The sequence below is a fragment of the Melospiza melodia genome, chromosome 14 (assembly GCF_035770615.1).
Source record: "Melospiza melodia melodia isolate bMelMel2 chromosome 14, bMelMel2.pri, whole genome shotgun sequence".
NCBI lineage: Eukaryota > Metazoa > Chordata > Aves > Passeriformes > Passerellidae > Melospiza > Melospiza melodia.
This window is the reverse complement of record NC_086207.1, coordinates 7116219-7136649: the sequence shown is the minus strand read 5'-3', so window position 1 is coordinate 7136649 and position 20431 is coordinate 7116219. Positions and strand designations below refer to the sequence as shown.

General features: G+C 40.3%; 1 protein-coding gene across 12 annotated transcripts in view; it reads left to right on the top strand.

Annotated features, from left to right (window-relative positions):
- The window catches only part of TENM2 (teneurin transmembrane protein 2), a 615620-nt gene that overhangs the window by 520718 nt on the left and 74471 nt on the right, over positions 1-20431 (top strand). For 9 of the 12 annotated variants that reach the window (XM_063168605.1, XM_063168601.1, XM_063168604.1 and 6 more), the window contains 3 exons: positions 8511-8705; positions 14008-14208; positions 17122-17334. In XM_063168605.1, the coding sequence (XP_063024675.1) occupies positions 8511-8705; positions 14008-14208; positions 17122-17334 (609 nt within the window). The remainder of the gene's footprint in view (positions 1-8510; positions 8706-14007; positions 14209-17121; positions 17335-20431) is intronic. The other 3 variants (XM_063168602.1, XM_063168600.1, XM_063168599.1) reach the window with 1 other exon arrangement.

Below are 20431 nucleotides of genomic sequence, written 5' to 3'. Positions count from 1 at the left end.
CACTTAACTAAAGCAATTAAATTCACCCCGGATTAATTAAAGCATCCATCCTTTAGTGCTTAAGTCAGCATGTGCTGCTTTCCCCAAATGGTTTCTGAATGTCAGAGATTTGACACACCTGATGGGTTTTTTGTCCTTCTGGAAATTCTTCTGTGGGTTTCCTCCTTGCTTGCTAATGTGCAGTTTGGCAGAGCTTGGTGGGGCTGGTGTTGGGCGCCTGAGGTAGGAGGAGCAGAGCTTGAGTGCTGGGAGAGAATTTCCTTCTTGATGCTGACCTGGTGCCAGCCAGGGCAGAGCAGCGCTGCTGTTAAACCATTGAAATTAGTTCTGTGTTCTGCAGTCAAGGCATTTCATGGAGTCACTGCTGAAGCACCTCATGCCAGTGACAGTTGTTCACAGTTGTGCATTCTCCTGCTTCTGGGTGAATTTCTAGATGATTTCTGCTTGGAAGAGCACAAGCTCTTAGAGCAACCTGAAAAAGACTTTGTAGATCTTTCTAATTGTCACTGTTCTTAAGAATGTTTCAGCCTGATGGGAGTTAGTGAATTTAGTGATCTCTGAAGAGCACCAGACTAGTCAAACACCATTCTTCTTGTCGATGCAAATAGCACATTTGTGGGGCACAAAGAGCAGGTGAGAGAACACAGTCCTGGATTAATTGAGTTTCCCATTCCAGAATGATTTTTTTAGGCATGATTTTGCTAGGGTGGAACAGCTTCTCCCAAGGCAAGTAGTGTGAAATTAGCATAAACTAGTAAAAGAGAAACAACACAAACCATGAAGTGGTCTTAGAAGTTATTTCAGATTTTCATATCCACAAATGAACTTCAGTAAAAACAAATAAGTTTGCAGACAAGTAGTGAAATGTGCAGCCAACTGATAGAAATAGGTTTAAACAGAAAATATGAAGGGAAGTGTTGTCAAAACCATTGTATTTTCAGAATACAACTAATAGATTTTTATGTCTTCTAATTTTTTAGAAATGTCTGTGGGCAAATACTTGGTGTAACAAGGAATATGAGAATTAAGGGCAAATATTTGGTGTAATATGGGATGTATAATAAAACAAGGGATGTCTCAATACCTTTTTGTTTATAATATTCATATAAATTCTGGAGCCGATGTTCTGACTCAAGTTGACAGCAATTAATTTTTTTAATAACTGGGCAGATTTTCTAAAATGCAAATGCTTTTGATTCCTTTGGGTATAGTAATTTTGTTGATTTTAGACCATTTAGATTAAGATTGTTCATACATAAATAGGTTAGGAGAACAAGAACTTGATTGTAGCTTTTGCAGTGAATCTAAAATTATTTGGGGCTTTGGTTGACAGTTGTTGGATTCAACTCTTGCATGAGTAAAACACATCTTCACCTGCCTACTTATTAATCTAATTTGTCCATTGAATATAAATTAATACGTGTAGTCTAAATGCTGCATATGTCTCACCAGCATAAGGACCAAAAAAAGTGCCAGTACAGTGTGACTCTGCTCTCATCTATCACATTAGGAACCAGGCAGTTGTACACAACATTTCTCTTGGCTCTTTCCTCTATTTCTGCTCCAGTTTGGAGCTGACCTGGAGTGCATTTATAGGCTTCAGATTAGACTGTCAAAAACTGGAATCCATCTTCTTTATATGTTGGCAAAATCGTGCATAATCTCTCAGCAGTAGCAGCCTAATCTCTGCTAAAAGGAAGTCCAAGTGTGAGGTATTACAGAGTCTGAATTAATTATCCCTTAGAGGAGCTGCACCCAGAAGGGTCCCTGGTAGGGCTCAGTGCTAAGAAGTTTGACCTACATCTGTCTTCAATTCAATTCCTGGTGGTCAGTGAAAAAAAAAGACAACTTCAGTTTCATTATGCAAGTGTGCTTGCATTATCCACTCCTTCATATAACAAGGAATTTGTGCGATTCCATGTCCAAAGAGCATGGCAAGGCTGCCCAAATCAGTTCAGAGAATTTTTGTGACTGAAATTTACTTCCTCCTCCTGAACAGGAGCAACTACAGATAAAAATAATTTTTTTTTCTTAGATGTGGCAAAATTCTGTACCGTTCAACAAGGACTGAACATATCTTACATTGGAGTATAAATTGTGTCTCTTCAGAATGCTTTTTTTCTGAATGTGTTTATTTGTTTAGAGGGAAGTAAAGCTGTAATGGCTGAGACCAAAATTCCATTTCACCCAGAATTTTAGCTATGATGGTGACATACAGCAGATAGCTGAGGAGAGTAAAAGTTTTATTTGCCTTTCTTGCTTCTCCATTAAATTCTTCTGGTTCCAGAGGTAGTGTGTACTAGGACTTTCAGCAACAGACCAAGCCTCTTTGTGTTCAGCAGTCTTTGCAGATTTTCATTCTATGAATTTGTTGAAATTCTATGATCAATCACAGAATGTTCTTCTATGAGTTTTAACATGTCAATTAATCTTGTTAAAACTGTTTGATGGAACAGTCAGCAGTGCTCAGGCACTGCAGATAATTTCCTAGTGCTCTTTTAGTTCAGTCTTAAGGTCATACTTGAATGCTCAGTCCTGATTTTCCATACTATTTACATGGTGAACAAACAGCCAAGCTCATCTTTTTTTGTACTCCAGCTTGTGATAAGAAAAATGTGGCTTCTGTGCAAGATTAGGGCTTGCAAGCGTTATGGATACAACCATACTGGCCCTTACCCAAATACCATCCTTTGGTGCAGTTTTGTCATGGGCATCTCACCACAAAATTCTGCGATACACACGTTAAAAATTAGAAGGGACCAAAAATTATATTCTTCTTCTGCCATGTTTTAAAATTTACATTTGAATGAATAGCTGAGCTGCTTGCAAAATAAGAATAATACAAAGGCATTGCTTTTGACCTGGTCCAGGACAGGGAAGCTTTATAGATGCAAATTCCAAAACCTTTCCAGTCTGCATATATTTGTGCCCAGAGACCCAAATGATTTTCAAGAGAAATATACCAATTTGTTTATTTTACAAGGAGGAACTGAAAAAATTCTGCAGTAGAGAACTGGCAGCCTAGATCCTAGTGGTACAGGACTCTCTCTGCACCAGGGTAATGTTTACTCTACAGCAAGAGAAACCAAGCCAGAGCTTTGCCTTCCCATCCTGTTTGGAGCTTCAAGTAGCAGGGGAAAGCCTCTCAGCCCAGCAGCTGTGTAACTAATCCAGTTCTTCAACAGCCTCCAAGCGTTTGTCTCCTCAGATATCCTTTGCTGGTTTCTTGCCATGCTCTAGAAGAACTGCTCTGGTGAGTATGTGTGTGTGGACACTGGAGGGGGGTGCAAGGAGTGTGTGCACAGGCTGCAGCTGGGACACAAAAGCTGGTGGCTTTTGGTGCCAGACTCTTTGGGCATTAGCCCTGGCCATCTCTGCTCCTCATCTGTGTGTAACAGCCTGTTACCAAACAACCTTTCCTCATGCATCAGGGAATATGAACATTACTCCAAAATACCCTTTAGAGAGAGGACTTCTAGAGGGATGCTTGGCTTGTCTTTCCTGCTGCATCGCTGTTCTCAAATACGTGCAGGACTCAGGGGTCTGCAGTGTCTGTTCATCAGCTGAGCCCCATGTTAAAAATTTAGTCTGATTTTGTTCAAATACATGTAAAGGGCATAATCCCATAACCAAAAAACATTAAAGGTTAATAGCTGTTGTGCTCATCCAGACCTCACTCAGGACATACACCTTTGGGCCTAAGTTGCCTGAGTGTTGCCATAACTACTCCTGAAGATCTCTGTCCACCTTTTGCCAGTGCTGGTGTAAGATATGCAATGCATCTCCACAGAAATGAGATGGAGCTTGGTTGTTCCATTACATAAACCACCTTCCTTCACATTGCTTCATCAGACTTTGAGCAATCAGTTCTGTCCTGGACCACGAGCTGCCCACTTCCAAACAAACTCCTCTACCCCCAGGCTCTCCCTGACCTATCACACTTATCTTTATTAGTCACACAAACAGTCCTAGATAACAAGAAATCCAGAATATTATTGAGGAGTTTCCACGTCACCTGAAGCTGCCAGGATGTAAAATGAGGGTAGACGGGTTTGGGTCTCATCCTGCAGCAAAATGATCTAGGAAATGGGCATAGCAGAACTCTTTTTAGGCTACCTGCTCCTGTTCTCTAGAGAAAAGCAGCTTGCTTCTCTCTCTTCCTCACGCAGGACAGACTATAAACCCATAGCAAAAACAGTCATGAAGGGCTATTCATTACAGCAATGACAAGCCAGCTTCTTGTAATAACCTAGACCTTCTTGCATTCTTGCTTACGTGTTTCTCCTGCAATCTTAGTGACATGGCAGTCTTGGAAATGCTAGAATCTATCCCAGAATCTGTCCTTTTTCTCGTTCTCAAAGTGATATTCCTATAGTCTGCAGAATAACTCCAGCAGAGGGTTGTAGATTAAACTGTGGCTTTAAGTTGCAAGTGCCTTAATTCTAACTGTATCCACTCATCCCTAAGGTTGTGACAGATTCTCTTGTTTGTCCAGAGTCAGTTCTGGTGTCACTGGCACTGTGACTGCCCTGGCAGACCCCTGAAGGCAGATTGCTGTTCAGCTTACAGACAAGCTGCACAAGGACTGAATAGATCCATGAACCGCAGCAAGACCTTTGACCTGATAGATACATGAAGAGAGGCATGAAAAGCTGTGACATGGCTTTCAGCTTTTCTTAAATTCCTGAAGCACCATAGCAGAGTCAGAGAACATGAAAAAAACTGCTGTGGGAGTTCTTCAGCCCAAGAGCCAGCACCACCCATAACCTTTCCTCTGCAATGCCAGGCTCTGGTATCCCAGAAGCTGAACCATGCAAATCCAGGTCAAAAGCAGGAGATAAGAATGGTTTCCCCACAGACAAGTTCCAAATAGCAGATACCCATCGCCTTTAACTGGACTGCAGTTACCCAGTGCTTAATGAGACTTGGGGACAAAGCAAGCAGAGAAGTGATCTTACAGCAGGTGTCTGGCATGGAATTACAGGTCCAGACCTCTCTAGCTACGTCGAGACTGGTCATAGTTGAGTGGCTTGGATGTTTTTGTCATTTTGGTTTTCTCTTTTATTTATTTTTAAAATGGGTTATTTCTGCTCAGTCCCGCTTTCAAGGTAGTGTGCTGTTTAAATAGAGTTACTGTCTTTATTTGAGTTTTCATGCTAGAGGAGAGGTTTGCAGAGTAGAAATCTTTTCAGGAATTGATTCACATGTTGGTCTGTAGAACAGGAAAACAAGAGCTGTTCCTCACTTGTATCCAGCTTGTGAGTCAGCTTTAAGTTTTTGTCCTCATAACTACTTGAACAAATGTGGTTTCTCCAAAGAAACTGCCTAATGCCTATTAGATTGTCCAAAGAAACTGCCCCCAGATTCATTTAGCCTTCCTGGGACCTGTTCTTGCCATGCAGCTTTATCACAGTGTGGTGAGGAGCTGGGTGGGCTCAGCAAGTGTGTCCTAGTGCAGTTGGGGAATGCACACTGAGAAACCCTCAGCGATGACAGCTCTGAGTCTCTGCAGTGCCATGGAAACATGGAGAGGATTTGCATCCAGCAATATTTACTTCCTTCTGTAGTGGACTTCACCGAAGGGACTGCAGGGTTAACCACCACACACAGGAGCCTTGTCCTAGAGAGATTTTTTTGTGTTAAAGTGAGTTCCAATTAAAATACCAGGGTCTGTACAGTGTTTCGGGGTGTGCAAGATGACACCAAGAAACTCGACACTCATGATTACTCCAGGTCTTCAGGACAGGCTGCCTTCTGATCATTTGCCCAAAATCCTCTACACTGTGCAAAGAGAGCAGGACAGGGATTATTACCTTCCTTATACTGATTTGAGAAAATGTATCAGTGTCAGCCCAAAACAAGCCTTTAAATTGCAGTGAAATTGAGAGTTATGGACAAAGGAATTGTGCCCCCAGATCTTCATAGCCAAAAAGGGGAATTGGTGCCAGGTTGATCCCCTTCTTTCTGGCTCACCTGGTGACTTGCAGGAGGTGCACACCTGATCAGAAAGGCTGTGCTGGGAGCTGAGCCAGGCTGCTCAGGGCAACATGCAGCCAGAAGGAATAGTCACGCAGCATTCAAGTTGCTGTTAGTTCAGTGTGTGGTCCATCATGGAAAGGTGTTTGATGCTGAGGTGCAAAAAGATGTAAGATAGACTGTCCTGGAGTGCAGTGTGAGGACAATTTGTCTGTGTGGTATTTCAATACAGCTGGCTCAGTAAACCAACAGAAATTCAGCATCAACTTTTTCAGTGAACTCAGTAAAGCACTTGTGAACGTATATCTCATCTGAAATGAAAATGTTGCTTGTTGCAGCAGACCTCTCGCTAGGGTAGAAATGAGCCAGGACAGACTCTCATTTAAAGCATGAAAAGGGTCCCAGATTATTCTCCTTTACAGTTCAGCCATCCTGACTGTGACCACAGCAAGCTCCTGCTGTTGCTTCTCTGACAGCCCTGGCTGCTCCTGCTGGAATGTGTCTGAAGTGTTTCCCTGCTGCCTCTGACCACAGAGGCTCCACTGTGACTGCAGGCTCCAGCAGCAGCTCTGACTCCATCAGACTCAGATACTCTGCAGCAGCAACTCTCTTCCTAGTTTTGTTCTTTCTGTCTCTCTGAATCTTTCCTTCTTCCTCAGGGCTCCTCTGCCCACCCAGGCTCTCCCTGACCAGCCAGCCCACCCCTTCTCACACTTATCTTTATTAGTCACAACTGTGACCCATTAAGGGCAAGGCTGTTCTTTTTCTCTGGTAATTAGGACAACTGTGAATTACCAGGGTGAGGTCACTTGTAATCCCTTCTGCTACACCTACAGTTGCTGATGGAAATTTTATTTTGTTCAAATTTCTGTTCGTTTTTGCATAAGAAAGCATCTGGACCAAACTTATAGTAAGAGAGAACATCAGGAATGAAGCAGAATGAAGTTCTCTTGCTACAAAGGATGGATAATATTAATCTAAGACATAGGAGCAGTAGCAAACCCCAAACTTCAGCATACTGACTTTGAAATTGTTCTATTGTAGAAGAAAAATAGGCCAAAAAATATTATACATATGACATGCAGCCCATTAATCTGTAGTTTTATTTGAAATAATTCTCAGCACACTAAATTTTAGCCAACTTTTCAGGTTGAAAATCTGAATTTTATTTTTTCTGATCAATTTTTTCACCTATCAAATAAGAAAATTCACCAAAAAATCTGTCCTGAAGTGTGGTTTTGCAGCAGATCAATGGGACAGCTAAGATTAATAAGGATTGCAGGGTTGAACAATGGAGAAGTTGGATAACTGGACCATTGCACATTTCTTTGTAGGAAATCAATTACTTGGGTTCTTCTTGATCATTGGGGTTAAAGGGATAATAGAAGCCAAGAAGGCATTAGGACCTTTTAATGATTAATAGTAGCTTTTGAGTATATTTTTGGCACTGTAACACCGGGCGTTCATTTCTAATTACTTTGAAGAGAGAAAAGACAGGGAAATACTTTTCTGTCTTTATCAAACTGCATCAGAGAGAAGAGCACAAAAGTGCTCCAAGCTTTTCTTAAAGACTCACTTCATTGCTCCCATTTTCTGTTATTTCTCTGGGTTTTTTTCCATTTCTCTGGCCAGTGACCACACAGCCAGGCTTTGACAGGGCCAGAGGTTCACAGGTTGCCATGTTCCCAAGGGAGACATGAGCACACAGGAGTGAATATGACTTAGTGAAACATTTATATGCACCTGGGTTTTAATTAACCACTTGTTTCTTTCCATTGCTCTGCATATGTACAACATCTGATTCCTGGCACCCAAGACCTACTGACTACTTTTATTATTCATAGCTTCACTTTATTTGCATAAATGAATATTTGCTCAGAATGTCTTACCCCCCTAATAGCACAGTAGAGAGGGATGAGGGTTAATGGTGCTTTCTTGGCAGTACACACAGGGTAAAAGCTGTCACTGGGATTCAGGGAAACAGGGCTCAGAAGGGATAGTGGTGCCAAGGTGCATTTGTAGTAGCTGGAAGCTTGTGTCATTCTTGTCTTCGGGATTCTTACTGAAAAGCAAAGGGTCTAAAAAAGTTTGGGGACATTACATTAAAGTGTTATGGTAGAAGAAAGATGCCATATAATAAGCTGTTGTGGGGACTGAATGTTTTGTGTTTTATCTGTGAAAATTGGATGTTACCTAGAGAAACAAAGCAGAGTAATGTCAAACTCAAATATATTCACATTACCCTATTAGTTATCCCAAATATTATCAATATTCTCCAAAGAATAGGAGTTGTATTCTCAGAATGCCCAACACACGTGTGCTTTATTATTATTATTATGTGCTTTAAATAGCAATCAAATTATTTGTTTGGGAAGTGAAGAACTGAACCACTACGAATTATCACAATTTTTTCCCCAGTAAGTAACTGAACATATTTGAGTGTAACTGTGTGATAGTGGATTTTTAGTGCACTTTTACACAACTACATGCATGACCCTGTGTGTTGTTTTTTTTTTTTTCCTTCCGTTTTCCAGCTGCCTGCCCCGTTCTGTGCAGTGGCAATGGTCAGTACTCCAAAGGCACCTGCTTGTGCTACAGTGGCTGGAAAGGTCCAGAGTGTGACGTGCCCATCAGCCAGTGCATTGACCCCTCCTGTGGAGGCCATGGCTCCTGCATCGAGGGCAACTGTGTCTGCTCTGTGGGCTACAAAGGAGAAAACTGTGAGGAAGGTAGGATATTCGTTTTCTCTGTTGTTAGTTTGTTTTCTGGGTTTGGGAGTTATTTAATGGCTAGGAACAAAGGAAAGAATGCAATAAAAATCTAAGTGTAAAACTGCTGTAGCAGTTAAAAGAGGGTAAAAATGTAGTCTACCACAAATTTTCTGATCTATCAGAGTTCAGACTTTCTATATACATTGCTTTGCAGTATTAAGAGTGTCTGCCACAAGTAAACCTGAATAATTCCTTTGTTGAAGAGCAAAGAAAAATCTTTTCTTATGGATTATGTTTACTGAACAATTTAGATGTGAAACGCAGAGGAAAAAGGAGCTGTGGTAGACAAAATTGTATAGCTTCAACTTCACACAAAGCACATATCAATCACTATTAAGACAGAAACTGATGAAAAATATTTGAAAGACTTGGATATCCTTGCTACTTACAGACTTAATGAGGGGCAAATTGCTCCTGTTGGCTGCAATCATATGGGATTAAGGAAAGGTAGATGGCACACATGAACAATAACTGTCCTTTAAATGCAGAAAAGCTTTTCAGATTCAAAGTGTCCAATTCCTTGAGTATATAGAATGAAGAAATTTTTTAAAATAACCCATGCAAAAATGTGGTCATAGATTAAGCTCAATAATGGCTGTTTTCTGTTAGAATGCACAATGTAAATTGGACTGCTTTTCTTTTTAAAATATATTACTGTGCTCCAGGGTTTATTAATCCTCCAAACAGAGAACCAGCTTGAGTACTGAAGTGATAGGGCTGGGGTGTCATTCTGATAGGGCTGAGGAGTCTCTCTGGACTATTCTCAATGGATTGCAGAGCTGTGTTGATACTGTGTGTGTCAATTTTCATCTTACCCTATAGTGAACAGCTGTCTCTCCCATCAGAAGAGAAAGAGAAAAAAACTGTAGATAAACAAACTACTAAGGGTTTTACTGTCATCACCTTTAGGACAAGATCTGGCATTAGTCTGAGTGAACTTGTAGTTAAAGGAAAAAAAAAACCAAACAAACCAAGGATCCTCATTGGTGGGACTGCAATTGTTTGTTCAGTTCATTCCTGTCGCCTTCTTCCACTAAATCCTCTCAACACTGGTTGTTAGAGCTTTTCTCCACGATTCAGTTGAAGCCGAGTTTTTGTGTTGTTTTTAATGGGCTATGTTTTAAACTATATCCAGAAAATGCTGTAATATCTTTTTTTCCCCTTAGAATTTATAGTTCTCAGTTCACCCTGAGTGTGTGATACTAGGAGATTTTCAAAAATTATCTGAAATGCCTTGCTTTAACTATCATTCTCATGAAAATCAAAGATGGAAAAGACTGTCTTTAACATGCTCTGCAGCACCCAATCTATTCCCCAGGACTGCAGAACCTCCCTTTCTGGTACTAACTGCAATTGTTTGCTTGGTCTCATTAAGTTTTATGCATTTCATTGTATTTTCTGTTGTTGTATAAATGCTTGTGTTATTAGAGAGATTATGGCAGGTAGCCTAAAATGATCTTTGTTTCATTTAATTCAGGAAATTTTACCTTGCAAGCCGTTCCTCCCTCACTTTGTAATTTCCAGGTACTTGCATGGAATTCTCTCTCTGCTTTCAGTTCCCTAGAACGGCTGTGGTCTGTCTGGGCCATGGATCCCCATGGATCTATCTGCCTTGGATCCCCAAACTCCTCTAAGAGAAATAGGCTCCTGTAGTGCTAATTCCATCTTATCCTCAGGTGAATGTTTGGAATGGTGAAGCAAAGACATCAGCAGCTCCAGAGAAATTTCTAGAAAAAGCCAGTGCAGGCCTTTGGGCAAAGGTATTGGGTTAACTCCAGCCAAAACTGTCAGTCAACAGAGCTTTTTGGGAGCTGAAGGGCTGTGTGAGATGACAGGATTTACATTATTTAATCAACACTTTTCTTGGAAGGATACATTTCTTCCTAAAAAGATAAATGAATTACAAAGGCAGGAGGTATTGATTGCAAACTTGGAAGGGGCCAATAACATGACAAGAAAGGTTAAAGCACCCTTTTGCATATATGATTGGGCAATAAATAAGTCAATGAATTAATTTGTAAATAAATAAAAATCAACCACCATGTTTCTACTCTAGCATTCCATTTCTTTTGTACATATTTCTCACATTAATTCAAGTGCTATGGGACAAAGGGTACACTATGAAGTGATGTCTCTCTAATTAATCATCTAGTCTTAGTTAAAGTTTTTGCATTAATAGAAGTTTTACACTTTTAATGGTAGAATGATATAAATAATATGACTGTATTTCTATATAATATATGAAATCTCCTCTATTGATTTGAACTTCCAAAAGGAATGGCAAAGGTTGATTCATTTGCCATTTTCCAACTAGGATATTGAATTAGAATAAGTGGGTCAGCAATTTTTTTTTCTTCCCAATAGCTTTTTATTTCTGATATTCATCATGGTTATATTGTTCAAACAATTTACCTGAAATGAAAGTGACACCAAAATCAATATTTTTGATGCACAATTTTTGCAGCATAAACACTGTTTCTCTATTAACAAATTTGCACAGAAGATGAAGTGGGGTATTTGTCACGCTTCATTCAGTCTACTTTGGGGGGGACACAAGTGAAATTGCCAAATTAGGTTAAGTTAAGGGTGGTTTTCTTGTCACTTTCCTGTTCGAGTCATTTTTCAATGACATTTAACTTCATAAGTGTAATTCATGGCTCTTTGGGGACTTCATGGTACACATTGTTTGAAAAACTCCTTGACCTCCTTTTTGTCCTTAAGGATATAAATTGCTTTCAGTACCTTTTTTTGTCAAATCTACAGAGGGCCCAATACTAAATGAGCTCTAATGATCTGAGCTGCCAGGGGGCTGTGAGTTCCAAGCCTAACATACTTGCTAAGGTGCATTCTCCTTTGTTTAAACACCAAAGAGGGTCTGTGGATAAATCCTGATTAAATACCATTGTAAACCCTGCTACACCTCGGGGCCAGAACCTCTGCAACACAAGTCAGTGCAGTTCTGTTGCAGGTAATCACATTATGCTAATTTCAGCAGTGAGGATCTGGCCTGAGATGATAACTCTGAGTATGTATTAAAATAGAACAAGATTGGAGCTCAGAGTAAAAGCTCTCCTCAGTTTCAACTTTGAAAGCTGCTACTTACCCAGATGATAGAACAAAACAGCTGTAAAGCACATTTGTCTGGAACAAAGGACAAAGGTGTTTAGTGTGTTATCCTGTAAAACAAGGGAAACTGGGGGCTTGGGGCATTTATAGGTTCATTCTGTGGAAATAAATCAAAGCTGCATGAGCACTGTAATTCAGGATAGAGGGAAGACAGTTAATTTATGTAGCAGAAGGTGGTGTTTTTCATATGCTCCACATTCCTTTCATTAGTGCTTTCATTTGAGAAGGAAGATGATACATTCCTGACAAGGAGAGTACATTATGAGTTATCATTATCTCCTAAAGTTAGCTGTCCTATAACGATGTTATACACGTACTACCCTTCTACATTTTCTGTTAAAATATATATCCTAAAAAAACCCAGAACAGACCAAATGTGGGAGGAAAGTAACCTTCATCTTTAAAGAAGATTGACCTAACTTTTTGTGTACTTTACTTCTTTATTCAATCAGACTGTTTTATCACAGCTCTGTGTCCTTTGAGTTCAACAGCAGTTGTACAAAAGATGCATTGTAAACTTCAGACAGGTTATAATTGGCTAAGCACAAAGAAGGAGTAACAATACAGGACAAGTACTCTGTGTAATTTAAAACAGCTTATGAATTTATCAACTTCAAGGTGAACCACAAACCAATCTTGGTTTACCTGTAAATATGAAATTGCATTATATTTTCATGTCCAATTAACTCGGCTTTAAATCTGAAAGAAAAAAAGGAAAAGCAAACCCAAAATGATAGCCAGTGTCATCATTAAAATGAAAATCTTGTAAGAAATTTTACAGTCATTTCTTCCTGTACTACTGTATTCTGAGTTCTATACTATGGTATTCTGATAACTCATTCAATTACGTCTCTAAATGCATCTGTCTCAATCCTCTGCCTGTATCTAATCTATATACTTGCTTTAAATGTTCTACAACTAAATAAAATAGTTTGACAGGGCTCTATGTTTATAGAAAAGTTGAGATTTGAAAGATCAAGTATTGTTCACATCAGGTGGAGTGAAAATGTCTCTGCCTTAATTTAGAAGGATCAGTTTGGAAAAGATGAGAGATAAATCACTTTCATTATAAACTCAGATCTTCCTGGAGCAGTGAGAGAGAATGCAAATCATTTTTGGTCCTGCTGTTGTGAGCTAATATATACCAGTCATGAAATGAATTCAAGTTATTTAAGACATGAATTTGACCTTGACCTTCAATTCCACAGCAAAAGGTACTCGGTAAAGCCTCCATGTGTGTATTGGCAGTAAAGCACTGTATTGTTATACAGATTCATTATATAAGATAAAAATTTGGTACAGATTCATTATATAAGATAAAAATTTGGAAACTCATAAGGTTACTGATAAAGTTGTTTGAAAGACAGCTTGTAACATTCCTTTATAGGACTGAAATAGCAACTGAAATTCCATTGCATCATTTTCCATCATAATTATTTTCACTTTGTTGTTTCTGGGTTGAAATCCGTATCTGTTTCTGGTTTAACTTCTTTAAGAGAAACAATCTCCTGGTTTAGAATATGTGTTGAAGTAACCAGGGCTCTAGGTTTCACAGCTCAGATACTAATGGACCATGGATCAGACATTCAGAAGTGCCTGAATGATTAAGGGTCTAAATGAAGCTGAAAGCCACTGACGTTCTGACTTCTGTGTACTTGAAGTGGCTGTCCTAATGTTCAAACAGTGCTCTAACATTTAATAGCAATAATAGCAGTTTTTATAAAGATACTCCAAATAAAAAGTCCTTTAAAACTGCAAATTATTATTTTGTACTTGAAATACAGTACATGAGTCATCAGAGCTTCAATGTTTTTCAGAAGAAATGTCTCCAGGTTTATGTGTGGAACTCTGACTATATATATATTTAAGTACTATTTTTAAGTCTTCATGCTTCTCCACCACAGCGTTCCTGCAGTAAACTGTCATTGCACAGTCAAACCCCGCTTGATTTATTTTATGTAAAATGTAAATTACTTCACTTTCCCCTTCTCAGACCAGGTATTAATATGCCTTGGACAGCTCCCTCAGTTTGCTCTATTTATCACCCTGTCCAGACTTTGCAGAGCACATTTTTCCACACTCTCCCTGGTGTGAAGTGACCCTTCTGCACCTGTTTTTCTGTTTCCCCCTGCAGTGGACTGCTTGGACCCGACGTGCTCCAGCCACGGGGTGTGTGTGAACGGGGAGTGCCTGTGCAGCCCGGGCTGGGGCGGCGCGAGCTGCGAGCTGCCGCGCGCGCAGTGCCCCGAGCAGTGCAGCGGCCACGGCTCCTACCTGCCCGACACGGGGCTCTGCACCTGCGACCCCAACTGGATGGGCCCCGACTGCTCCGTCGGTAAGAGCTCGCTCTGGCACCAGCGATGGCACAGGAACACGAGGGAGGCAGTGCTGCAGAAAGAGCAAAGGCAGCTTTATTGGAGAAAACCGCGCCGTTTTTATAGAGCGATATGATGAATTCTATTTGATTGGCTAGTTAACAAAAACACCTTCCTCATACACCCTCCTTGAGAAGAACAAAAAGATGAAGTAGAAAAACACCACTTGCAGCTTGTTTATACTTAAGAGGTTATCACGTGCTTAGAACTCCCTAAAAATTCTCACAAGCCGCTATGAGAAACACTTGCCATTTTTGTCTCTCTGTCCCATGGCCCTTTCTCTCCCTCCGTCCCATGGCCGTTTCTCTCCCTCTGTCCCTTGGCCCTTTCTCTCCCTCTCTCCCATAGCCATTTCTCTCCCTCTGTCCCATGGCCATTCCTCTCTCTGTCCCTTGGCCCTTTCTCTCTCTCTGTCCCATAGCCATTTCTCTCTCTGTCCCATGGCCGTTCCTCTCTCTCTGTCCCATGGCCATTCCTCTCTCTGTCCCTTGGCCCTTTCTCTCTCTCTGTCCCTTGGCCCTTTCTCTCTCTGTCCCATGGCCCTTTCTCTCCCTCTGTCCCTTGGCCCTTTCTCTCCCTCTGTCCCATGGCATCCACAGTAAGAAAAAGGTTTTTTCCCTCATTTTGCAATCATGTTGCCGTTTTGTTCAAAGGCTAATTCCTATGGCGAGTTTGAAATGCAGTAATAATTGAGAAAGTTGTCTTTGTTGCATGATTGGGCTTGTTTCATTTTGTTGGGAAGAACTGTGGATGTACTTCTATATATGTTTTCATGACATTCTTAATTTGGTTAGGCGTTTGTGTTTTGTTCTAACACTGGTTCTCTTTTAGACTGAAAAAGTTACATAAGTGTACTTCAGTTTCCCAACTGTAAATGAAAATGTCCCAATGTTTCCATTTATGGGGAAAGAAATATGGGGAATTTTGCTTTTACATTTTCAGTTGAACCTTGAGATGCTGCTGTAGGTCAAAACCAAGTGTCTCAAAACACTGGAGACAAATGGAGACAAATATTTACATTTTTCACAGTTATTCAGTTATTTCCTAAGGTTAATCAGCTGGAATACCCTACCAGTGACATGAATATCAAGATGTGTTTTCTGCTTTATGGATAAGCAGTCAGAAAAATTCAAGAATGAGAGTTTTGCTGCCACTTTCTTTGGTGATGTGTGGGGCAAAAGACCCTTCTGCTTATCTGAAACTTCAGCTGGCAGAGAACTGTAGAATTTTTGCAGTGAGACACCATATAACTGACCATGTTAGAAATAGGAATACAAGATCTCTCCTTGGAAAGTGACTTTTACCCATCATTTTAAATGACCCTGAATTGCTGCCATTCTCTGCCAAATGAGTTTCAGGTGAGTTTCAGTCTCAATTCTCAGCAAATCAATATCTGTCAAAATCACCCAAGGTCCAGGTTTGAGTAGAGCAGAGCCACCTGCTCACCTCCTTTGCTGTTGGGGACAGCACCTCTGACATGTTTGTGTCTGTGTGGAGGATGCAGCTCTGTAGCTCTGTCCAGTGCACATTAGCAGGTTTTTTTTAAACTGATGCCTTGGAGTGGCTGCTTAGAACAGAGACTAGACAAGGTTAAGAGAATGAAGTGGGTATTTAATAATATTAAAGACCTTCTATAGATGCACCTTGGGCAATCAAAATACTCCGAGAGAGCCTCCACCCAAGGTAAATGATGGTCACAAGTTTTTCAGACAATTTAAATTTAGGTCCGTTTACATATCAAGGGTTACAGCTTCAGGTAATGAAGTCATATTCCCCCATTTGCTTCCCCCCAATTCACTTTTGTTTATACTTTTCATGGCCTGAGGCAGTAGAGTGTCCTTGAGTTACAGGCCTAGAGGGATTGTTTCATCTGACCAAAATGTGTAGACAGCAGCTAACACTTTACATGAAGTTTAGAGTTATGTACCAATGCAGTACAGGATTTGAAAAATATAAAGGCACTTATATTAAAAAAATATAAAGGCATTTTGATTAAAACAATTTAAAATATAAATCTCAGTATCTCTGCTGATCAGAGTGACTCAGTAAATGCCTCTTTTTCCCAGCCTGGCAGTCAAAGAAGGAGTCAGGATTCTTCTGTTCTTGTTCTCAAAGTTGTTTATTATTTCTTATCTATTACATTATTTCTCCAACTCACTGAGGTCTGTCTGTCAGGTTGGGTTGTGGCACACTGACCACTCTCAGGGCAGTGTTCTCTTTTTATACTAAAAACTTCATTATTTACCATAATTTGCCAATGCCTATCACCTATGTTAGACAGTGAGTTTCTACCTTAAACCAATGCAAAAGTGGCAACATCACCCAGAAGATGGAGGTTAGGAAGAAGGACAGGGTATGCCCAAATTCCTCCATCATGGGACTCAGAGCCCCCATTCTAAAAACCCCAAAATTCTACTTTTCACCCTGTGATCAACTAACTATCATTCTGCTTAAATTTTTGTGGCTTGAATATCCTCATATAAGGTTGGTAATTTTTTCCATGGGTCAATATCAAAGTCACATGCATCTTGCGCTTTGTGCCAAGGTCTCTGAGCCCCTGGTAGGGGCTCGAGCCATCCAGGACACTCAGAGGAATTTCCTGGGTTATGACATATAAAGGCATTTATATTAAAAAAATATAAAGGTGTTTATATTAAAAACCAAAAAAAAAATGATGAAAATATAAAGGCATTTGAAAAACCTTAAGATATCAAAGCGACTTTTAATTTAGTCTGCTTTTAAACAAAAATTAAATGCCGGCTTTCATCGGAAGGCGAGCAGGCCAGCTTTTGTTGAGTGTGGTTTTTTGCAGAGGCACTGCTGGGGTGCTCCCTCGCCCCGGGGCCGGCTGTGACTGCTGTTCTCTCTCGCAGAAGTGTGCTCGGTGGACTGTGGCACGCACGGCGTGTGCATCGGCGGGGCCTGTCGCTGCGAGGAGGGCTGGACGGGAGCGGGCTGTGACCAGCGTGTGTGCCACCCCCGCTGCACCGAGCACGGGACTTGTAAAGATGGGAAGTGTGAATGCAGAGAGGGCTGGAATGGGGAGCACTGCACCATTGGTAGGCAAACGACAGGCACCGAAACAGGCACATATTGCTTTCTTTTCATAAATCGTAGAGACATAGTTACTGTCGTGGACCGTAATGGGCTGTTCCCTTAAGGACCCAGGTGCTCTCAGCTATCAAGCCTGACTCAAAATGTGTTGGGGGAAGTGCAGGTGGACTCTTGGAATCATTTCAAATCAATAACAATGATTTTTATAGATTTTTTACTTTTTATAGAGAAAAAAAAGCATACAAAACCAACACAACAACAAATTCCACATTAGTAAGTAAAGATGGAAAAAATGGTACCATGTGTGATATCAACAAATACAACACTTGGTACTATGGATGATATCTCAGTATCGTCTGAACTGGAATGATTTTCAAACCTAACTAAGCATTCCTTTGTGTGAATGGCCCCTTTTTCAGTTTCCCCATCTGACCCATCCGTGCTCTCCTGCTGTGGTACATCACATGTGAAACACAGCCCACAGCAGCACCCTGGGCAGGGGTCAGTGCTGGGGAATGTCTGTTCCTGCTGGTACAGGAGCAGCTCCCTGGCACTCTCCCCTGCTGTGGCCCTGCTGTTTGCATGGACGCAATGCCAGCCCATGAGCCCCTTCCCTGAGAGCCTGCAGCTCACTGCAGCATCAGCAGCACAATCTCAGCTGGGCTCTGACAGCCTGGGAAGCTCAAAAAGGTCATCCTTACACAAAGCAATGATGTTCTATCCTCTCAATTACCATGCTTGAAAATTTACTTGAAAGAGGAATTAATTGTTCCTAAGTGAAGCTCTTTATTTTGTCTCTACAAGCAGTCAGGCACTCTATTTGGATTGTTGTGAAAATTTACTCAAAGGAGAAAACTTATTTTCTGTGAGCTATAATCAAAAATGGGAAATTCTCAGTGATCACATCCCTTCTGAGAAGTTTGAGCAGATTTATCTGAACAAGCGTATCCCATCTACTGAGACTGTGAGGTTGAGACAAGTGTGCTTTTCTCCAGAGAATTTTTGGAGAACTGAAGTATGCCGTAGAAGAAATCTGATGAGTCCAAATCCAGAGTCATGTTGTTTTCATTATCTTAAGGTGATGAATTTAAGAAAGAAAAGAGTAGGTCACTTGAGATTTTTGTGGCAGTCAGGGACCCTAATGGGACAGTCCTATTACAAGTGAATTGTTATTTCTTTACTTAAACGTATGGTGAGATTCTTGCATCCCTCAAGATGTTTTTCTTTTTCATTCCCCTCTGATTTCTCTTTGGATATACAAACCATTTCCAACACAGGAGTTGGAAAATAAAAGTATACTCCTATTGGAGAGATTAAAAAAAAAAAAAAAGAAAAATTGATACATATTTTCAGGGCATATCCTTTGATGTTGTGGTGCTGCATGCTTCCTCCACACTGTGCTAATATGATTTAAATCAAAGCTTTTATGACTGAACACTTTGTGACCAGCACAGATGCAGAGTGTTTATTTCATAATTGCTTTCAGACTTCCATCATATCAACATACCTCTGCTAGATTAATTCAGGCATTTTGTTTTCAAAGTTCTTCCCAGATCTTTACAAAATGCCTAGTATATAATTTTTTCATTAAATTCTGTAATAATTGCTTATTTCAGAAGTTGATGCTTCGCACAAAATTTGTTTTGCTTTATAATCTCTTAGTAATGTGCCGATGTTTAGAAGTAATTAGTGTATGTAAAGTCTTCATTACTGTGCAGACAAAAAGATGCCTTTTACCGAGATCTCAAAGTAGGCTGAAAACTGCAAGCTGAACTAGTGAACTCTGAAGTCAGATTTTAAACCTAATTTTCAGAGCTTTGAACTAGATATCTCCCTTATTACTAATGTGTATAATCAATTCTTTCCAGAGGAAGGGTGATATTTCTAAAGTGATTAAAATATGCGTAAGCTTTTTTTTGTTTGGTGTGTATTACACAGATTTCCTTGAAACTTAATGTGGTCCTGCCTGTGGCAAAGATGAGACTTAGTGCAAAAAATTCAGGTATGCCCTTCTAGTTATCATGGATGAAGTTTGTGCAGTCAGAAGTTGTCTGTTGCATGCACACAGAGATTCTTGTGACAGGCCTGTAGCAGTAAGGATTTTCACGTGGTTATTTCCTGAGGCCATTTACAAAAGCACAAAGGCTGATGCCAGGGATGGAATTGAGTTCAGAGGGACAGCTCAGTGTGACCCCACTGGTTCGTGTTACAGGGAGCTGAAGCACAGCGTTCAGAGGAAAAGGATGGTAAAAGGGATTTTTGTCAGTATTGGTATGAAATTTCTAGAAGTTACACTGGAAAATTTGTGCTTAGAGTGAATTGATGCTTTGGTACAATGATGAGTTGCTCAAGATGTTTTAAACGTTGGTGTGAAGAACTAAAGTGCACTTAAATTTTACAGCAACTCACTGTCAGAGTACTGCCTTCATGTTACAGCTGAAAGTTTGACACAGCACTTCATGTCAGAATTACTGATGAGTGTCTGCCTAAGAAGATGCCACCAATTAGTCCTTCTGGAAGGTACCTGAAAACTGCACAGGCTGTTTGTCCTAAGGCAGGAAATGCAAATCCTGTAGGAGAGGTTATTTACCCTGAATTTCCATTTTTGCTACACCTCGTCTGAAATGAAGTCAGAATAAAAACTTGCTTTGATTTCAGTGACTTTAGTCCAAGTCCACAAATTGATTTGTGAGGAAGAAAAGGAGATTTCTATATAAAAAACATTTGTTTTCTTTATGTTTCTTTACCAGTTTCTTTGTGCTATATTTACATGGCAGTGGAAAAGAAATCATCATAGCAAACTGCGGGTATCCAAGCTAATTCAGATATTTTATCCTATTTAATATCAAAATGAGGCTTTAATAGATGCTTGACAGAACGCACACTCCTTGTCATTTCATTGTTGAGTATCTAAACTCAAAAGTTTCAATAGAAATGCATTTTTTTTTCTCTGTTTTACCTGGTTTAAGAAAAGCACTCAGAAAATCCTCCCAGAACAGCAGTGGGAGCTCAGTGTTAGCACAGTGTCTGTGCAAAGCAGCTTTTGCCTGTGTGCAATAGAATTATGTGTAAGAATCAATGCAAATAAAAATGCATGCATGTTCCAAGTTACTCAGATTTTGATAAATC